General features: G+C 33.5%; 1 protein-coding gene across 1 annotated transcript in view; it reads right to left on the bottom strand.

Moving 5' to 3' along the window:
• LOC137647862 (uncharacterized) overlaps positions 1-22,500 on the bottom strand; it is an 854,937-nt gene that overhangs the window by 45,877 nt on the left and 786,560 nt on the right. Inside the window, exons 11-13 of the mRNA XM_068380817.1 lie at positions 10,434-10,595; positions 3,917-3,952; positions 581-651 (exon numbers count right to left, since the gene is read on the bottom strand). Coding sequence (XP_068236918.1) covers positions 581-651; positions 3,917-3,952; positions 10,434-10,595 — 269 coding nt within the window. The remainder of the gene's footprint in view (positions 1-580; positions 652-3,916; positions 3,953-10,433; positions 10,596-22,500) is intronic.

Raw genomic sequence — 22,500 nt, 5'->3', positions numbered from 1 at the left:
TATATCAATTGCATACAGTCAGGGATGGCCCCAGATAACAGAAAAACAACATCTTCCTGTACGTATATCCTTTAACAGCATACACATGGCTGTGACCTATGCAGAAAAATTCATGATATATTACGTCAACGAAGAAGACAGATGTTCTTGATGAAAGGGGCCACAACTCCAATCAGTAATATACGTGCTAGGTATTCTATATACTATATCTAGCACATGCAGTATGTGTTAGGGGTGCTCGACACGCTGATGGTGGGCTACACTTGATCAGCATTTGACCCTCCACTCCTTACACACCGGAGCCAGGGAGGTCCAGGCAATGGATGGTGACGATTGCCTCTTTCTCACACGGTCGAACAGGTTGACCTGGTCACACCTCGATCTCTAGAACCAGGATCTGCTCAAAGTGGCTCATGCCTAGACGTACGCTTTGATAATCACAGTCATCTCCACTAGATTACCACAAACCTAATATTGCTGAGGAAGTTTGCTACGCAGGGTACTCATCCACGCTTATGGGGAAGCAGCTTATTGATGAAAAATGGAAAATAAATAGAAAAATGAATAGAATGGAGCTTACCTCGTTTCCCAGGCCATGTAAACTCCAACGGCAACGAGAAGTCCCTTGTATACGTAGAAAGCTCCCAGCCACTTAGTCAGGTTCCAAATCTCATAAAAGTGATTTTTTAATTGGGGGTGGTAGTTTTCCTGCCAAAATTATGAAAATTCATATCTAGGGGTATTTTGATATGATAAATCCATTGCAGCATGGTGCCAAAGCGAGAAATGACCGGAAATGGATCAAAATGGCATCTGTTTCAAGATGGCTGCCATTTCGTGTAATATCTGTATAGATAAACATATTTTGTCAGTTTGACTGAACAAAGTGATCTACACTTAATATGTATACCTCAGTGAGTTCATTTTTAATGATTTAATTGAATGAACACATTCTTGTTGCCTTAAATCCAAGATGGCCGCCAAAACAGAGGGTTTAGACTATCTCTGTAATTTACGGAATTGTCTCCATTGATTGCAATTTTTCACAAATGATATGGAAACATCAGTACTGATTTTGAACAATGTTACACAGATTGCAGCATCACAATTAGTAGTTTTTAATAACATATAGTTATATGTAATGAATATATTTTATTGTAACTGGTACTACTTCACATGGGATACGATATTATGTTGAACTAGGTATCAAAAAGTAGTCTAGCTGCGGGCGGCTAATGCAGGTGCAACTGATGATAAACTTAAACAAAAGTGCACACAGGCTCAAAAGTTAAAACTTAATTCACTTTTAACATAAAACATTTGCTAATTTTTTAAACTGTCCACAACTGCTAAAACAAACTAGACAAAATTATTTATGCATGGCTGGTCTTCTTTGGATCTCTTATGACAAAGGATTGTACATTGAAGTTTAGATTTGAAACAACTGCACTTGTTTGATTGGCAGCCAGTTTTACAATTACATGACACCATTTCAATGACAGCGTCTGGAATGGGATGATTTGTCATCATAACTGGTATCAATTTCTGTTTCTCACTATCTAAGTTGAACCCCACGGAGATCAGAGCATTTGTTTTCATTTCAAGTACAGGCTCAGTAGCATTTTGCCATACATGCGCTTGAAGGAAGGCACGAGAGATGTGCAGCCGAGCTGCATCACTAGTAGGGGGTATTTCTTCTGGGCGATTGGTAGTCAATATACTCTTAACTCGCATGGCGTCCAACGATGATGACTGGTTGTCTTTGTACAATCTGCACATGAAGACTTCAACGTGCTTGTAGTCAATTTCAGATGGGCTTTTAAGGTTAGTATTGTCCAGAAGATTGTGGAAATCCTTAAAAGTATTCCATGCAGTTGATTTGCCAATGCCATATATATAACTCGTGGTATCACATCCAGTTAAAGAGTGAAGAAGGGGGATAGATATAGGATCCATGCCTTGGCTTATGATTCCTTCTACCACAAATTTGATGTCTGTGATCTTTTGTTCTTTTCCAATCTGCTGCTGTAAATACACTTTCCTATTTCCAAAATGTTTGTAGTTGGCAAGAAGAATCACAAATACATCAGTATCCTGTGACACTACCACAATATGTTCCGCGGTTGAATTGACTATGCTTAATACCATACGGGTATCTGCTTCCTCATGGTCAGACTCCATGCTATCTAACTGTATGCCCAAAGAGGATGAACGGACATCCATGGGGTCTTCAAATGCCCCAGAGACAACAATAATCTTATCTTGAGGTGCATTTTTGATGAGAGTATCACCAAGGAGCTGCTGCAGAGCAATCTTGTTATCATTTATGCTCAAAAAGCTTTTGAAGTTGTCACCTTGAGGCAGGTTTACTTCTGGGGAAATTACTTTTGGCACCGCTTTGCGTTTTTGTTTTCTTTTTCCTTGTTTGTCTTTGGATTTAGAGGCCCTAGCACTTCGTGTGTCATCTTTGATGGAAGTTCCATCATAGCGGTCCATCACAATGTCTATCCTTGTGCTTGGAAACTTATATACCCCCTTGCAGTACTCTGTAGCAAATTCTCCGAATGTACTAATCGATTTAGTTGAAACCCTGTAGACATACGCCATCCCATCAACAACATGCTGTGAAGAAGTGGGGTCTATTTGGGGAACAATTTGGGAAGGCTGAACTTTTGCAGTTTCACAAATGTTGTTGACTAGATCTGACTTGTTTCCTTTCCTCATTGTCTTATCTGTATAAAACAGTGCAATGGGGACAGACATCATTTCATGCTTTGCGATATGTTGCAGATCTACTGGCCTTCCAGCTTCATATGCTACACAGAGACGCTGTAGCACACCTCTGTTTGCATTTACAACTTTATTTTGCTGAGAGCCTGTTTGGTCCACTTCAAATAAGTTAGAAAAAGTGGGACTTTTCATTTTCTTCATTGCAGCACTGAATAGTACACTTGGTTTAGACTGTCCAATAGCGCGAACAAGCCTTTCCTTCATAAACCTTTTCACCTCTTCCTGGCCTTTAGATTCACTTTCTAATAATGACTCTTCAATGTGGGGAGGAGCTACATCTTTATTGATGATTGTTGTTAGCTTATCTGGGTTACGTCCTTCAAACAAGTTATACTTAAGCATCTGTTCAACCAGCTTGTCTTCATACCTAGCTTCAAGCTTCATCTAGTATAGCCAACGCCGCTGTTATGCAGGCTGGCCTCTCTACCTTGTTTTTCCAGAGTTCACATTGTGATTTTATGTCTTGAATATTTGTAACATCAGAAACAGGCTTATTTTTCCTAAACTTTGTCTTTGGGTCCTTCTTATCATTTTGACAAACAAAGCACTTCTGCTCATAATCAAACCGTGCTGGGCGCTTGGCCGATGACGCCATATCCCTAGTTATACTTCTACGATGCAGTTATTTCACAATCTATTGCTGAAATGAGAACATATTATTACCCCAAACTATCTATACTAATATAATTTATATGAAAACATCATAAACGTTGTCCTGTAAAATGAATAATCAGTTTGATTTTGTGAATATTTAAACAAAAAAATGTAGAAATTCAAAAAATAAAGGGCAATGTTAACGTATACATTTTAGTGGCCATCTTGAATTTAAGACTACACAAATTCATAAAATCAATAGAATTACTTGAAATAGACTCGTTTAGTCCCAAACAGTAAAAACAGATAATTTTGTTCAATGAAATGGACAAAATATTGTTATCTTCGCAGAAATGGTACGAAATGGCCGCCATCTTTAAATGGACGCCATTTTGAGGCATTTCTGTTCATTTTTCGCTTTAGCACCATGTTGCAATGGATTTGTCATGTCAAAATCTCCCAAGATAGAAAATTTCATAATTTTGGCAGAAAAACTACCACCCCAATGGAATTTTTAGTTTTGGACCCTGACTAACTCGCTCGTGCGCGCGCTGCGACAGACTTCAACCTGAGGAATATAGAATTTTTAAAATGTTTTCAGGTTCTTTCTCTTCGTTTAATCATGTCTCTTTCTTTCAATTTATTCCTGCCGCTTTGTTAATCCATTTTTATCGCATTTTATTTCTTTTGGGATTTTTTAAAAAGCGGTGTGTTTATTCTCTCTCTCTCTCTCTCTCTCTCTCTCTCTCTCTCTCTCTCTCTCTCTCTCTCTCTCTCTCTCTAACCTTTTTAGCTAATGTTACTTAACAAATCTCTCTCTCTCTTTCTCTCTCCCAAGTTCCAAACGCAAAATAAAAATCAACGTTTGGCTTTATAATTATATTCTTTCTGGTGTAAATGTGAACTGAATTTAATGGCGATATTTTGCCAAGTAAATCTCAACGTTGACATTTTTATTAACTTTTTTCCCTAGAAATTATGATTTAAAGATTATCCTTTTTTTATTGAAAAAACAAAAATACTGATGCAACATATAGTCTCTGTGTATTCATTCATACATTGCGTAATTATGTATGTTATTCAATTCTATGCATAAAAAACGTATATACACCTGTATTATTACATTAAAAAAATAAACTGGGAGGAAGACATTAAACGATAAAAGATAAATTAAAATAAATTAGAATAAATCTCAATATTTAAATATACACACATATTTTATTTTGATCACTCATATTATTTATGAAAAGGAGAGAGAGAGAGAGAGAGAGAGAGAGAGAGAGAGAGAGAGAGAGAGAGAGAGAGAGAGAGAGAGAGAGAGAGAGAGAGAGAGAATGTTCTATTTCGTAATTTTAAAGTTAAAACGGGCATCATAATAATCTTTTGCCAAGGATATGAAAGAGAGAGAGAGAGAGAGAGAGAGAGAGAGAGAGAGAGAGAGGAGAGAGAGAGAGAGAGAGAGAGAGAGAGGAGAGAGAGAGAGAGAGAGAATGTTCTACTTCGTAATTTTAAAGTTAAAACGGGCATCATAATAATCTTTTGCCAAGGATATGAGAGAGAGAGAGAGAGAGAGAGGAGAGAGAGAGAGGAGAGAGAGAGAGAGAGAGAGAGAGAGAGAGAGAGAAAGAGAGAGAGAGAGAGAGAGATGATACTCAGCCAAGCTCATCCAAAACTTTAAATTGGTCTTTACAGTGCCAATTATGGTAATTATTTCATTTGAATTTTTCATCGTTTTTTTGCTTGGAGTGGACGAATGAACTAAGGCCGGGGGGGGGGGGGGGTTAAAAACGGGAAGGGGCGGGGGTGGATTCGAAATTGGGTTCTGTAGTTCACTGTAAGTATCTGAAATATTTTTCTTTTATTGGAAGTTAAAGAAAACTTTTATTCAATGATTTGGATCTCTTTCTTGAATTGATTTTTTTTCTTTTAAATAAGTTCTCTTTGAAATAAAGTTCTCTTTAGAATAAGTTCTCTTTTAAAATCAGTTCTCTTTTAAAATAAGTTCTCTTTGAAATATAGTTCTCTTTAAAATAAGTTCTCTTTAAAATTAGTTATCTTTTAAAATAAGCTCACTTTAAAATAAGTTCTCTTTTAAAACAAGTTCTCTTTTAAAATAAGTTCTCTTTAAATTACGTTCTCTTTAAATTAAGTTATCTTTTAAATTAGTTTTTTTTTTTAAATAAGTTCTCTTCAAATACAAGTACTCTTTAAAATAGGTATTCACTGTTGCTTTGTTTTATATTCTTTTCCTTTTCAACAACTTACAAGTTTTTTGAAAAAAAAAATATTTCAAAAAGGTATTTTCACATGTAGGCCTGCTCTTGTGCAATTGCCAACATTATTACATTTTACCATTTTTTTGTTAACTATTAACTTTTCTTGGATCAATAAATATCATCAATCATCTATATAAAGCTTTTACAAGTCCTATTGGCCAATAAACTTATAAAAGACAATTTTATTACTCAATAAAAAGTTATCTTTCAGGACTTTTTTTCTATTTTTATTGTAAAACCTAGATTTATTTCCAATAGGTTATATTAATAAGTTTATTTTCGAAATGTAAGTGTATTTTTATAAATTTATTCTGACGTTAATTAGATATAAGAAGGTTAAATACGAAAAAATAAAATAATAATAGTCCTGGCCCATGTAGGCCTAGGTCTTCCAAATCTTCTAGTGCTAGTATAATAATAATAATAATAATAATAATAATAATAATAATAATAATAATATATTAAATGATAATAATTAATAATTATTATCAATAGCAATAGTAATCATAATAATGATAACAATAATGATAGGTATTAACAATAATAATAATAATAATAATAATAATAATAATAACAATAATATTAAGAATAATAATAATAATTATTATTATTTTATTATTATTATTATTATTATTATTATTATTATTATTAATAAAAGTATTCATAATAATGATATCAATAATAAGCATTAATAATAATAATAATAATAATAATGATAATAATAATAATTATATTAAAAACAATAATCATAATAATATTTATCATTATCATTTCTATTATGATAACTATCAATAATGTACGATCACCTCAACACGAATAAATCATGAGAAATCCATCAAAGGTTGGATGTCATTCCGTCAGATTAAACATTCACAAATAAGTATCAAATCAGAGTTAATTAACATTTGGAAAAATATTTTCATTATTAAAATGTCTGTAAATATGACAAGTTTCCTTTTTAATGTTATATTTACTTCTTTGCAAGGTCAACTTGTAAGGCTTTGATTAGTTTATGAAAGTTTTATTAGTATTAAAATACGTCACTTTATTATTATTATTATTATTATTATTATATTAATATTAATATTATTATTATTATTATTATTATTATTATTAATGTTTTTGTTGTTATCATCATTATTATCATTATTATTATTATTATTATTATTATTGTTATTATTATTATTATTATTATTATTATTATTATTATTATTATTATTATTATTATTATTATTATTATTATTATTGGTAAAGTCGAGCTGTAACCCATATCAGTAAAGAGTCTATAAAAGAGGAACAGCCAAGATTATAAGGACAATATATGACAAACGAAAAATTTAAAGATATTGAATATATATATATATATATATATATATATATATATATATATATATATATATATATATATATATATATATATATATATATATATATATATATATATATATATATATATATATATATATATATATATATATATATATATTTGCATAACCATCATTAATATTGTTGAGATTGATACCAAATAAAGAAATAGTAAAGATTACTCTTCCTGTATTTCATTAATCTACACTTAAACATTTGCCTTAATAAAACGGTAAATGGCTGGCAATATTTATTCCAAGATTATTAGTGTTTTAAAAATGGATACATTGACGTAAAGGAGTGATATTACGGTCACCAACTCGTAAAAGATAATAACAAAGTAGGATACAAACTACGGTAGCCCGTATTTTACTGAATACGGCTGAGAACAGTATATTTTTAATGAGAATTTCGGATTAAATTTACAGGTTTTTTCTAACAGTGTACTTTTCCTATGTTTCATCAATCTATCTTTTCGTTAAGATAAAAAAAAAAAAAAATAACATTTAAGATGGATCTTTAATGAAAATAATGGATGCGTTCTGTGTATTATATCCAATCAAATCACGGGGTTAAATCTAAAAGAGAATTGTCCATAATAACCGATTAATTAAATTTTAGGGTTGTTGTGGCCTGGTGTTTGCCGGACGGGGGTTCGAGTCCCGCTCAGACTCGTTAGTGCCTTTAGAGTCTGCAACCTTACCATACTTGTGAGCTAAGGTCTGGAACGTTTGGGGGAGACTATAAGTCTATATGCTGAGTCATCAGCAGCCATTGCCCGGCCCTCCCTGGTCCTAGCTTGGATGGAGATGGGGCTTGGGCGCTAATCGTATAATAGATATGGTCAGTCACTAGGGAATTGTCCTACTTGCTAGGGCAATGTCACTGTCCCTTGTCTCTGCCATTCATGAGCGACCTTTAAACCTTTAATGCAGGGGTGGCCAACCTTTTGTTTCCCATGCACCAATTTTTTCACTTCTAATTCAGATGCGCCACACTAACTTTAACCCCCTTTGAATCCTTCAAGTATGGCGATTTGGACATATTTGGTGATTATACATATAATCATTTGATGTATATATATATATATATATATATATATATATATATATATATATATATATATATATATATATATATATATATATATATATATATATATGAATGATCGTGTGGACAGATGTAGCAGTTGTAAAGGAAAAGATTTAACATGAATACAAAGTAAACTGTACTTATTTTATTGTCACTTTGAATTTAGATTGATAATATTCATTACTTTTTCCTGAAAGTACTAATAAAATATTTGAACATAATTAGTAGTTTTAAAGGAAAGTAATTTCACATGCAGGAAAAATAAACATAGCTAGGTTTAATGAAACTTTTGACTTTGCTTTGCTTTCACTAAATCTATAATATTATGAGTTAAATTAGTAATTGAGAGAAGCAAATAGTTCTTCAGATTTGAATTGGATAGTCGCAACCTCAGTTTGTTCTTGATCATTTTCATGGATGAAAATATGTTGTTCCAAAGCGACAGGCATAACTTAGGGCAAATTTTCTAAATTGTTGAAAAATTTCACTTGGTAATAATCACCAAAAATTAAGCAAAAATGGAAAATCGATTCGGTTTATTAGGAAGTTTTGATGGTATGATTTTCAAGACAATTGGTGTTATATTAGTGGAAAAAAATGTACCTAAATCTTTTTAAAATCGTGAGTATTGCTAATAAATCAAAAAGTTTTTGATCAAATGACTTGAAACTTGTATATGATGAAGGTATTATATGTGTCTAAACTCTAAAAAATATAAAGAAATGGTGTATTTTGAATAATTAGAAAAAAATACAGGACATAGCGGACGGTCCCCTTAAAATCTTTTTGTATTTTCTTTCTCTAGAAATCAGTATTATTATAATTATTAGTATTATTTTTATATGAGCAGGCATGTTTTTATCTTTTATTATCTCTGGGGTATAGTGCGCCACTTGTAATCGTACAATGCGCCACCGTTGGCGCATGCGCCATAGGTTGGCCTCCCCTGCTTTAATGAGTCGGCTTTAACAAAAAAAAATTATACGGAAACTTGCAACAAACGTTGATTACCTGATACGAGCGGCATCTGTTTACAAGGTACATAATTCATGAAAAACAATCTGACCTCGTGTCGGTAACACTGAAATAAAAGTGACTGCGTTGTCTAAAGTCTCCCGCTTGTAGTTCCAGCCCAGATTGAGATGACAAATTATTGCTTGCCGACTCTTTGCTTTGTTTCATAAGTTGATCTTTGCGGTAGTAATATATTACAGTTACGCAATTCAAAGACAGTTTAATGAAATAAACCTCTATAAGTAAATCACGTAAATTCTAAAGTGGTTCTTTGGTGTTGACAATAATATATCACAGTTACGTAATTCAAAGAGTTTAATGAAATAAACCTCTAAAAGTAAGTCACGTAAATTACGATGTGGTTTGTAAAAGTTTGGCTTAATGACAAAATGATGGATAATGATATATTATTATTATTATTATTATTATTATTATTATTATTATTATTATTATTATTATTATTATTATTATTATTATTATTATTGATGTGATTTGTAAAAGTTTGGCTTAATGACAAAATGATGGATAATGATATATTATTATTATTATTATTATTATTATTATTATTATTATTATTATAGACGATGTACAGTATATAGATTTACAGAAGAAACAGAAGGAAGGCCTAATCAATGCACAATGAAGAAAAAGTAAAAGACAGCCAGGAGAACAAGATAGAAAAGAAAAGAAACTGTGACTCGTGAAATTGAGATTTTTTTTTTTTCATGAAAATTCTATATCAAGATTTTGTGAAACCATTTTAAATATGAAATATGAAACCAGTTAGTGAGGCTTCACGATGAAAACAGATTTCGCAACAATTTTATCTGTGAGAATTATCTATATCTTTAATATCATTATTCGAGTAGTTATTATGAGGTTGTCGGATACTTTGGACATTCGGCAAGATTTATAAAGAAAAGATTTCATTAAGAAAACATTCAAACATTCAGAAAACAATAAGAATACATTCATATATACAGAAAACATTCAAATATCCAGAAAACTCTGTGATAATGAGCGAGTACCTTGGAGAACAACTGCGAGGTTTTGAAGTATGCACTCCAAGAGAGAAAGACACGCTGGAATTTCGCGAATTTTCTAATAGGCAGAATAATAAAAATAATAATAATAATATGAGAGAGAGAGAGAGAGAGAGAGAGAGAGAGAGAGAGAGAGAGAGAGAGAGAGAGAGAGAGAGAGAGAGAGAGAGAGAGAGAGATATTACTTGCCTCATATCTCTCCCATCCATCCATGAGTGATAAAGACCATGCAAAAAGGGTAACGCCTCCCATGACTTACCTGAGGCTGATACACTACGCCCCTCTCCTCAGTCGATCTCTCCAGCGTCAGATTGTGCAGGTGGCGCCTCATCGGGTCGACTCCGACCCAAGCGCTCACTATCATCACGTCGACGGCCAGCAACACCATGATCAGCGTTATCAGCTGCTTATCTTTGAGCAGCTGTTGCAAGATAGAGGGAGGAAAAGAGATATTAGAATCTTTCATTAATGTAAAGACTTTTTAGTGATAAAAATTCTTGTGTGTAATGAGAATCTTTTATTAATGGAAATAACTTTGAGCCGTGATAAAAAGGCAAGTTCTTATACTACTAGTGCACGTGACCTGTCAAAACTGACGTCTAAATATTTAGATAGATATGCACACGAGTACACAAACAGTTTGTACCCTTCCTACCCCCTCCCCCTTTTACTAATAACACCCGCTGGTTTGGCAATTTGTAGGAGACTGTGGTTTCCGAGTATACCTCTCATGGTAACCCCCCCATACCAAGGTCTGACTACTCCCTTATCTCCTGACATATTAGTACAAGGTTAACGTGTTCGCCTAACATTCGCAAGGCAGCAGATCGATCCCCGTCGTCTGACTAAGTTTAAGCTGTTTACTGGGGAGGCCACTGCTGTGGTGGCTACCACAGCGCGGTGGGGGGGGGGGGGGGCGAGGTTAGGCTTGCCTGGCTGACGTTCTGGTGATCATCTATTTGGATGAAACTGGAACTCAAAGCAGACACCTTTACCTCTTACCTTTATATATATATATATATATATATATATATATATATATATATATATATATATATATATATATATATATATATATATATATATATATATATATATCAAATAAGCCATATTATTAACACATTAAAGCCTGGATTCTCTTAGCGACTTCGGGATCACAGCCCCAGGCGAAATGACTCAAAGACTATAGTATCTGAACGGCCGGATTTCGAATCCTAGTCCAGGATACTTGTATGACATTGACCATACCACTTAGCCACAAGGCTAAGAGGCTAAGTGGTTTGGTCAATGTCATACAAGTATCCTGGACTAGGATTCGAACTCTGGCCGGTCAGATAGATACTATAGTCTTTGAGAAATTTCACCTGGGGCTCTGATCCCGAGGTTGTTAAAGAGAATCCAGGCTTTAGTGTATTAATGTATATGGCTTATTTGAAATAAGAAAAACAAGTTTCAATGTGCAGAATCTATCATATATATATATATATATATATATATATATATATATATATATATATATATATATATATATATATATATATATATATATATATATATATATATATATATATATATGGATGAATAGTTCGGTACACTGCTGCAGATATCAGTAGCCATCTTCGACACTTTAGCAATGACTCACTAGTTGACACTGCTTCAAGTAGCTTAAAGCTTCTTCTATCTAAATATTTAGCCATCAATGCTGACGGGTCACGTACACTAGTATAAGTAGTAGTTAAATAGATAGATCAATAAGTGTATATATATATATATATATATATATATATATATATATATATATATATATATATATATATATATATATATATATCTGGCTTTGATATCAACCCACCAATAATTGCAATCCCTTTTCATGTCTATTAAAAATGATTCAACTCTCTCTCTCTCTCTCTCTCTCTCTCTCTCTCTCTCTCTCTCTCTCTCTCTTACCCCGAATTGTACCAATTGATTCTGACACATCACTCTGCATCTTTTTAATTTGAACAAAAGCTTGATAGCACTGCGGTCTATTGCTCCACTCTCTCTCTCTCTCTCTCTCTCTCTCTCTCTCTCTCTCTCTTCTCACGGGACCTGAATTGGACGTGAATGAAATTCCAGCGACGCAAGGCTTCGTTTTCAATCTATTAAATACGAGTTACAGTTCATGCTTCCAGGGGGAGGGGGGAGGAAGGGCTTTCCAAGGGGAAGGGTTTTCTTTTCTTGCTTCTTTCTTTCTTTCTTTCGGAGCTTAAATTCATTTGGCATCTGCAGTGATCGGGTTGATTGAGGCCATTGCGAAAAATATGACACGTGTATCATTCACACATATACAAACACACTGACACAATATATATATATATATATATATATATATATATATATATATATATATATATATATATATATATATATATATATATATATCACCATGATCAGGAAAATTGTACTAGTCAGGTCCATCCCAACTAGGTTGGTTTACTGTGAGTAATCAGATGAAAATCTCCCATCATCACCAATCCGCACTAGCCAGCGTGGCCACGATGAAGACTGGCCAAATCCCAGAAATGAATAAGGACATGAGTATTTCAAGTTCAACTCCTGAGTAATTCAAGTTAAACTCCTGATTATTTCCAGTTCCATCCAAACGTATTTCAAGTTCCACTCAGAAGATTTCAAGTTCAACTCCTGAGTATTGCAAATTATGCTCCTGATTATTTCAAATTTCACTCAAAAGTATTTCAATTTCAAATCAAACTCCTAAGTATTTCAGTTAAACTCCTGAACATTTCAAATTTAACTCCTGATTATTTCAAGGTCAACTCCTGCGTATTTCAAGTTCAACTCCTAAGTATTTCTAGTTAAATTCCTGAGTATTTCAAGTTAAACTATCGAGAATTTCAAATTAAACTCCTGATTATTTTAAGCTAAACTCATGATTTTTTAAAGTTCAACCCCTGAGTGTTTCAGGTTAAACCTCTGTGAGAATTTCAAATTAAAATCTTGATTATTTCAAGTTCAAGTCCTGAGTATTTAAAGTTATAGTGCTGAGTATTTCAAGTTAAACTCAAAAGTAATTTAAGTTAAACTCCTGAGTATTTCAATTTATACTTCTGAGTATTTCAAGTTAACTCAAAAGTATTTCAAGTTAAACTCAAAAGTATTCAAAGTTCTACTACTGAGTATTTTAAGTTCCATTCAAAAGTATTTCAAGTTCCACTCCTGAGTATTTCAAGTCAAGTTCCACTCCTGAGTATTTCAAGTAAAACTGTTGAGTATTTCAAGTTCCACTCCTGAGTATTTCAAGTAAAACTGTTGAGTATTTCAAGTTACACTCCTGAGTATTTCAAGTAAAACTGTTGAGTATTTCAAGTAAAACTGTTGAGTATTTCAAGTCAAACTGTTGAGTATTTCAAGTTCCACTCCTGAGTATTTCAAGTCAAACTGTTGAGTATTTCAAGTTCCACTCCTGAGTATTTCAAGTTCCACTCCTGAGTATTTCAAGTTCCACTCCTGAGTATTTCAAGTCAAACTGTTGAGTATTTCAAGTTCCACTCCTGAGTATTTCAAGTCAAACTGTTGAGTATTTCAAGTTCCACTCCTGAGTATTTCAAGTCAAACTGTTGAGTATTTCAAGTTCCACTCTTGAGTATTTCAAGTCAAACTGTTGAGTATTTCAAGTTCCACTCCTGAGTATTTCAAGTCAAACTGTTGAGTATTTCAAGTTCCACTCCTGAGTATTTCAAGTAAAACTGTTGAGTATTTCAAGTTCCACTCCTGAGTATTTCAAGTTCCACTCCTCAGTATTTCAAGTAAAACTGTTGAGTATTTCAAGTAAAACTGTTGAGTATTTCAAGTTCCACTCCTGAGTATTTCAAGTAAAACTGTTGAGTATTTCAAGTTCCACTCCTGAGTATTTCAAGTTCCACTCCTCAGTATTTCAAGTCAAACTGTTGAGTATTTCAAGTTCCACTCCTGAGTATTTCAAGTCAAACTGTTGAGTATTTCAAGTTCCACTCCTGAGTATTTCAAGTAAATCTGTTGAGTATTTCAAGTTCCACTCCTGAGTATTTCAAGTTAAACGAATAAGTATTTAAAGTTTCACCCTTCATTATCATCATAGAGAGGTTCATGTGATGTAATCGGCATCATGAATCAGAGACAAAATAATTCTCCCAACATAACGTGTTGCCTTTTTATAATCTCTGAAATACAATTGTCATTTCATTTCATTTTTCCCTAATGAGCATATTTCTCTCTCTTATTCCTGATTTTTCAGCGCAATAGTTTTTTTTTTTCCAACTTATTTCAAAGGAAAGAAAACGTTGACTATTTTTTCACAATTACTGATTTTGATTTTTATCCAGAAAATAAAATCCTTATGATCGTTTTATTTTCGTTGGAAATTTTCACTTTGTTTTCAAACAATAACAAAACCTTTGATAAATCTTTGACGACGTTTATGATGGTGATGAAGATGAAGTTGAATTTTTATAGTTTATGTAGGAAATAATTATTCTAATGTTAGAACTGTAATGAAAGTAATTTATTTTTCCTTATTTCCTTTCCTTACTAGGCTATTTTCCCTGTTGGGGCCCCTAGACTTGTAGTAGCATCCTGCTTTTCCAACTAGGGTTGTAGCTTAGTTAGTAATAATAATGATAATAATAATAATAACAATAATAATAATAATAACAGAATAGTGAAAGATATATCTACTATTGTTATCATCAATATTTCTATCATTATCATTATTTTATATATTAAAATTCAAGTAATTATAATCGAGAAAAAAAAAATGCCGAGACCAAAGGAAAAGCAGAAACTCTGTAAAAAAAAGTGAATTATAAAAAAAATTACCAAATGATACCAATGAGAGAGAGAGAGAGAGAGAGAGAGAGAGAGAGAGAGAGAGAGAGAGAGAGAGAGAGAGAGAGATTTTCATTTTTGAAATGGAATAGAATAGATTATTATTCAACTGACTTTTAAAAAAGATATGCAAACATGACCTGATGCATTTGTATAATCAAGGACGGATATTAATTAAACTAACGATGATGGTGAAAATATAATAATAAAATTAATCGCCGTGAAATATAATCCATTTAACTATGCTATTTAATAATTAGGAAATAATGATTAACACAAACTGGTCTTAAAGAGGAATTTTAAATTGGAAATGAAAATTTTTTGCAAAGAAATAAATGTAGATTCCGGCCATGATAAAAGCATAAAATAAAAAGGAACAAAGAACCTAAAACAAATGTGGTTTGAGAGAGAGAGAGAGAGAGAGAGAGAGAGAGAGAGAGAGAGAGGAGAGAGAGAGAGAGAGAGAGAGAGAGAGAGAGAGAGAGAGAGTATCATTCCATATGGAAATGTCCTCCCGTGAATTGTCCACATCTGTCTGTGTGTATTTGAACAGAGACACCTCTCTCTCTCTCTCTCTCTCTCTCTCTCTCTCTCTCTCTCTCTCTCTCTCTCTCTCTCTCTCGATCAAACAGCAATGCATTCATCGATATTCGGTGGCCGTGCAACAATGCGGGTCCGCTGCATTGTCATTTCGAGGTTAACGAGGTATTCCCGGTTCCTCATCAGGGGATTTGGTCTATGGACGACAGCCACGGATCATCTAATATAATGGGGGAGGCGGGGAGGGTGGAGGGGGGAGGGGGGACCTAGGGGTAGGAGGAGGGGGAGGGGGAGGGACAGTGATTTAGAGGGGGAGCCGGTGGGGGGGATGGAAGAGGGAGAGTGAGCGAAAGTGATTTGGATGGGGGGGTCCGGTGGTGGGGAAGGAGGAGAGGGAGGGGGAGGGAAAGGGACAGTGATTCAAAGGGGGGAGTCGGTGAGGGGGTAGGAGAGGGAGGGGGGTGAGGGACAGTGATTTGAATAGGGGAGTCGATGGGGGGGAAGGAGGAGAGGGAGGGGCAGGGACAGTGATTTGGATGGGGGAGCCGGTGGGGGGTAGGAGAGGGAGGGGGGGACAGTGAGTTGAATAGGGGAGCCGGTGGGGGAAGGAGGAGAGAGGGGGGGGGGGGGAGAGTGATTTAGAGGGGGGAGCCGGTGGGGGGGCAGGAGGAGAGGGAAGGGGAGTGGGGGAGGGACAGTGATTAGAAGTGGGGAGCTAGTGGGGGTAGTAGGAGGGGGAGGGGGAAAGGGGAGGGACAGTGATTTAGATGGGGGAACCGGTGGGGGGGGTGTTATTAGGAGATGATCTGGAGAGATGTGCTGTAGATTACGGAGAGGAAAAAAATAAAAGAATGAAATGCCATAATGGAGTGGTTGGTTAATAGAGTGAAGAGGGAAGAGAAGAATATTAAATGCCATAATGGAGTGGTTGGTTAATAGAGTGAAGAGGGAAGAGAAGAATATTAAATGCCATAATGGAGTGGTTGGTTAATAGGGTGAAGAGGGGGACGATAAAAAGTGAAATGCCATAATGGAGGCGTTTGTTAACAAGGGGAAGAGGTAAGAGACAATAAATGATGAAGAATGTAAAGATGGAGAGAGAGAGAGAGAGAGAGAGAGAGAGAGAGAGAGAGAGAGAGAGAGAGAGAGAGAGAGAGAGAGAGAGAGAGAAAATGGGATAATATCCAGATGGTTGATTGATTTGGAGGTGTCTGGCATCCTGACATCGAAGGTCATTGACGCCGATATCGTCTGTTATAAATAAGGAATGATAGATTATTCAATTTAAAACCACAAAAGTTAAGATATCCTTATAAAAGTTAAATAGCTTTCAGAAGACCTGATACTGAAATCAATCTAAATATACCGCTAGCATCGTACGACGCATCCTGCCCAAGAATATTAGCAAGGCAGATCCTCACCTCGAGACTTAAACAGATCTACTTCTTAAGGTGCTATAAATGGGGCATTCGGTAAACAAATGCCTCACTGTCAAGGATAACATACGGTCGTCGCAATATGGCACGTGTTGGTCAGTCAATGGAAGATGATAGATAAGGTGAACTGACAAAAAAAAAATGAAAAAAAAAAAAAAAAAAAATGAGGAAGATGATGACTAAGGAGATAAATGAAGCAGAAGTGATGGTTTTTAATTGGGAGATGATAATAATGAATAGTGTTAAAAGATAATACGATAATAGGGAGTTATGCGTGGGAAGGATGGTATAAATAGCAGAAATAAAAAGAAAATGGTGGTAAAGTATTTTAAACAGGACAAATCATAGGTTAAACTAAAGTTTGCTAACGAATATATAGCGTCAACATTGAAACAAAAGAGAAGTGTGTGTGTGTGTGTGTGTGTGTGTGTGTGTGTGAGTGTGTGTGTAGAAGGGAAGAATAAAACGTGAAGGAGAGTGAGCTTATCACAAATTAGCATAGCAAATGAGACGTTGCTGGGAATAATTGAAACAATTTAACATGGATTGAAATTAGATTCTAATAAAAAGTAGACGAATTCGAAATTTGTTTGAGTAAAACAACTGATTCATACATCCAACTTCAGTTATAGTAACTATGTTATCCTTTTTCTAAACGATTTGAATTCAAGTTTCGTTTTCATCAAAAGATCTTAATGCAAGTATTATTCTGCATAAACTTATTGACTTCAAATTTTATTTTGATGAAGCAAATCCTTGTCAAAATTTTGTTTTAATTTATCAATTCCTGTCAAATTTTGCTATCATTTAACAAATCCTTTTCAAATCGTGTTTTTATTAAAGATGTCCAATTCAAACTTTGTTTTTATTAAATAAATTTAATAAAAATTTTGCTTTTATCAAATAAATTTAATAAAATTTTGATTTTATTAAATAAATTCAATTCAAATTTTGTTTTTATCAAATAAATTTCATTCTGTTTTTATTTAATAAATCTAATTAAAATTTTGTTTTTATCAAATAAATTTAATTCAAATTTGGTTTTCATTTAATCAATTTCTAATTTTTTTTTCATCAACAAATCCAATTCAAATTTTAACTAAAAAAAATATTATTTTGTTTTAATCCATGAAATTAAATTAGAAAATTATCTCAATTCAAAGAACTGTGTTCAAATTGTTTAAACAAAACAGTATCAAAACTTATATTTCAACGTCCTCATTAAAAATCATATCATTATAAAAAATGACAACTTATCTAATAAAAACACTGTAACTCAATAAATATTTTCTTTATAAAGGAATATGAGAAATACCAAACGAGGTAAAAAATGAAGATTGAAAACGAAGGAAAGATAGTAGAAATTAAGAGTGAATTTATGAGAAAAGGACAATTGACGTGGCAATTATGTAATTTAATCGTATATAAAGAAAAGCGTAGAATGGATATTAGAGTAAAGTTGAGAATATACATCATCTCCTAGACCTATTGACGCAAAGGGTCTCGGTTAGATTTCGCCAGTCGTCTCTTATCTTGAACTTTTAAATCAAGAATTCTCAATTCATCATTTCCTAATTCACGCTTCATAGTCCTCAGCGATGTAGGTCTGGGCTTCCAACTCTTCTAGTGCCTTGTGGAGCCCAGTTGAAAGTTTGGTTAACTAATCTCTCTTGTGGAGTGCGAAGAGCATGCCCAGACCATCTCCATCTACCCCTCACCACGATCGTATCCACACATTGCACTCGAGTAATCTCTCTTATAGTTTCATTTTTAACCCTGTCCTGCCATTGAACTCCCAATATCCTTCTGAGGGCTTTGTTCTCAAATCTACAAAATCTGTTAGATATTGTTTCACTGTCACACCACAACGCAAATCCATACAGTAACACTGATCTCACTAAACTGATATATAGCCTGATTTTTGTATGTAACACGTAAGAAAATAAAAGAGATGCAATAGAAAAAGTCTAAAAGCGAAGGAATAATTCAAAACAACGAGTCTCTTTGTAATTGTAACAGAATCTCTCTTATACTTATCGAGGGAAACGGTATATTCGAAAAAAAGGGTTTATGATCAGACTTGCGTAACAATTAAAAGGGGGCGGGGTCTATGAACAAACCAAACGTAACAATGAAAAAAAAAAAAAATACAAATCCTTAGGATTATATTAATTATAGTTGTTATAATAATAATAATAATGATAATAATAATAATAATAATAATAATAATAATATCATTATGTAATGGCTATTTTTAATGATGATAATGATTATGATATTAATAATAATAGCTAACAAAAACAATAATAATTGTTTTTTTTCATGTTTGGGTAACGAGCAAATACTAATAATTAATTTTCAAACCAAGTTTTACCACATTTCTGTCTATTGCACAGTATCCAGAGGTCCACGTCAGTCCTCCAGCGAATATTAACTCACAAATTTATGCGTGTATTAAGGACAAGAGCCCATGCTGACAGAAGGCCCCCTTAAAATAAACAACATACCTACAGTCTCAGATTGAACAGAATCACATATGTAAAAAAAAAAAAAAAAAAAAAAAAAAAAAAAAAAAAAAAAAAAAAATGTAATCCCATTGGAAATAGACAAAAAAAATTAATACATATAGAACCATCAATATTTATGAGTCGTATAAATCACATCAATAAAACTATTAATATTTATGAGTCATATGAATTACATCGATAAACTCAACAATATTTATGAGTTATATGAAATCGGTGAATAAAAAACACCAATTTTTATGAATCATATGAATCACACCAATAAAATTATTATTATTTATGAATCCTATGAATTACATCAATAAAACCATCAATAATTATGAGCCATATGAATTATATCAATAAAACCATCAATATTCAAGAATCCTATGAATTACATCAATAAAACCATCAATAATCATGAGCCATATGAATTACATCAATAAAACCATCAATATTCATGAGCCATATGAATTATATCAATAAAACCATCAATATTCATGAGTCATATGAATTACATCAATAAAACCATTAATACTTATGAGTGATATGAATTATACAATATAACCATTAGCATTTATGACTAAATGAATTAGCAGATTCCAACTCGGTGATTCCAAATCCTTGTTATTGTGAAGTTTCAATGATTCCAATTGAAGATTCCAAAGGAAGTAAGACCATTGTCAGTATGACCATCTAATGAGGTATTACTCTCATCCTTCGAAGAAAACAAAAACCTCAAGGACGCCATTTGTAACAGATGGAGAGTTCCCTAAGAATACTCAATCGCACAACAAAGAATAATCGGAAAAACAAACAAAGAATAATCGGAAAAACAAACAAAGAATAATCGGAAAAACAAACAAAGAATAATTTGCAAAAACAACGAAATCTCGTATTCCGCTAATTGGTCCACAGTCTCTACTTAGCAGCGTCGAGTTCAAGCACAAAGAATGTCATTATTATTATTATTATTATTAATATGATGATGACGATGATCATTATCATTATTATTAATATTATTATTATCATTATTATTATTATTATCATTATTATTATATTATTATCATTATTATTATTATTATTATTATTATTATTATTATTATTATTATTATTATTATTATTTGCTAAGCTACAACCGTAGTTGGAAAAGCAGGATGCTATAATCTCAGGGGCCCCAACAGGAAAAATAGCCCAGCGAGGAAAGTAAACAAGGAAAAAATGAACATTCTAAGAACAGCAACAACACCTAAATAAATAATTCCTATATAAACTATAAAAAATTAACAAAACAAGAGGAAGAAAAATGAGATAGAATAGAGTGCCCGAGTGTGCCCTCAAGCAAAGGTTATTTTACGATATTTCACTGCGTAGATATTGATCTTCTCCAGGTTTCTGATGTGTTAAATAATACCCTGTTAGCTCAAGTCCTTGTCTATAAACTTACTGTGTAAACAGTTAAGTTTCTAATGTCATCAGGGCAACTGGGTCACAGTTGCCTCTCCCGCTTCCCTCATCTCCATTGGACCCTTCAAGGATCGATGATCTGGGTCCTTACGAGCATTAAGGCAACGAGTCTAAAGTTTTAAAAAGGAAGCACAACTTGGGTCGTCTTTCAAGAAGCTCCCGTCCCCACACTAACCTACACTGTTATCAAAACCCGTATTTCTATTGGATAGTCTCCGCAAAAATAATGTATTGTTTTCAAACGTATTTCAGTGAAATACAGGCGCCCGTATTTTTACCTTATTTTATTATTGGTTTTTCCAGGTTGATTACCGTAATACCACCCTATTACGTCAATATAACCGTTTTTTAAAACAGTAAAAAATCCTGGAATAAATGTTGCCAGACTTTTACCGTTTTTTAACAGTGCAAGACGAAAAGAAGAAATTGCAAAGCAGGCAAAATCCAGTCTCTCTCTCTCTCTCTCTCTCTCTCTCTCTCTCTCTCTCTCTCTCTCTCTCTCTCTCTCTCACTCTTTTGAAGGTTGCTCACGCCTGGATATTTCTCTACGAGATCGTCCTTTGTTTACGACGTTGCCACAACACACCTACTGCGCTGCCGGTTCTTCATTTTGCTGAGGGCAAAGGCTGGTTCGAATACCTCATTCGCTCAAGGAAATGAGTCTGACGAGCATTGCTAAGGTTCTGTAGTCTTTCTTTGGGATGTCTCGATATTTATTTTGGGAAAAAACGTTTTAGAAGGAAGTCTTTGAGAAAGTGGTTTTTGTTGTTTAAGAGACCCTTTTTATATGCTAAGAGTTAAATTACGAGTAAGTAATAACATATTATTATTATTATTATTATTATTATTATTATAATCATTGTTATTATTATTATTATTATTATTATTATTATTATTATTATTATTATTATTATTATTATTAGCTAAGCTATGACCCAAGATAGAAAAGCAGGGCGCTATAAGCCCAAGGGCTCCAAAGGGAAAAAATAGCCCAGTGAGTAAAGGAAAATAAGTGAATATATAAACTAAAAGAGAAGTAAGGAAAAATTAAAATAAAACATTCTAGGAACAGTACAACATTAAAGTAATCTTTCATATAAAAACTATAAAAAATTTAAAATAAAACCCAGGAAGAGTGTATTCTCAAGCAAGAAAACTACCCAAAGGCATTGGAAGACCATGGTACAGGGGTTATGGCACTACGCAAGACTAGGGAACAATGGTTTGATTTTGGAGTGTCCTTCTCCAACAACAGCTGCTTACCATAGCTAAAGTCTCTCTTCTACCATTACCAAGAGGATACTAGTCACGAAACAATTAGTGCAGTACAGTAGTTAACCCCTTGAGTGAAGAAGAATTGTTTGGTATTCTCAGTGTAGTCAGGTGTATGAACAAAGAGGATATTCTCAATGTTGTCAGGTGTATGAGGAAAGAGGAAAATATAAAAGATTAGGCCAGACTATTCGGTGTATGTGTAGGCCAAAGAAAATGAGCCGTAACCAGTAAGAGGGAT

Source organism: Palaemon carinicauda, chromosome 10 (assembly GCF_036898095.1).
Source record: "Palaemon carinicauda isolate YSFRI2023 chromosome 10, ASM3689809v2, whole genome shotgun sequence".
Classification (NCBI taxonomy): domain Eukaryota; kingdom Metazoa; phylum Arthropoda; class Malacostraca; order Decapoda; family Palaemonidae; genus Palaemon; species Palaemon carinicauda.
The sequence above is the reverse complement of the archived record's forward strand: the minus strand, read 5'-3'. Positions and strand labels throughout refer to the sequence as shown.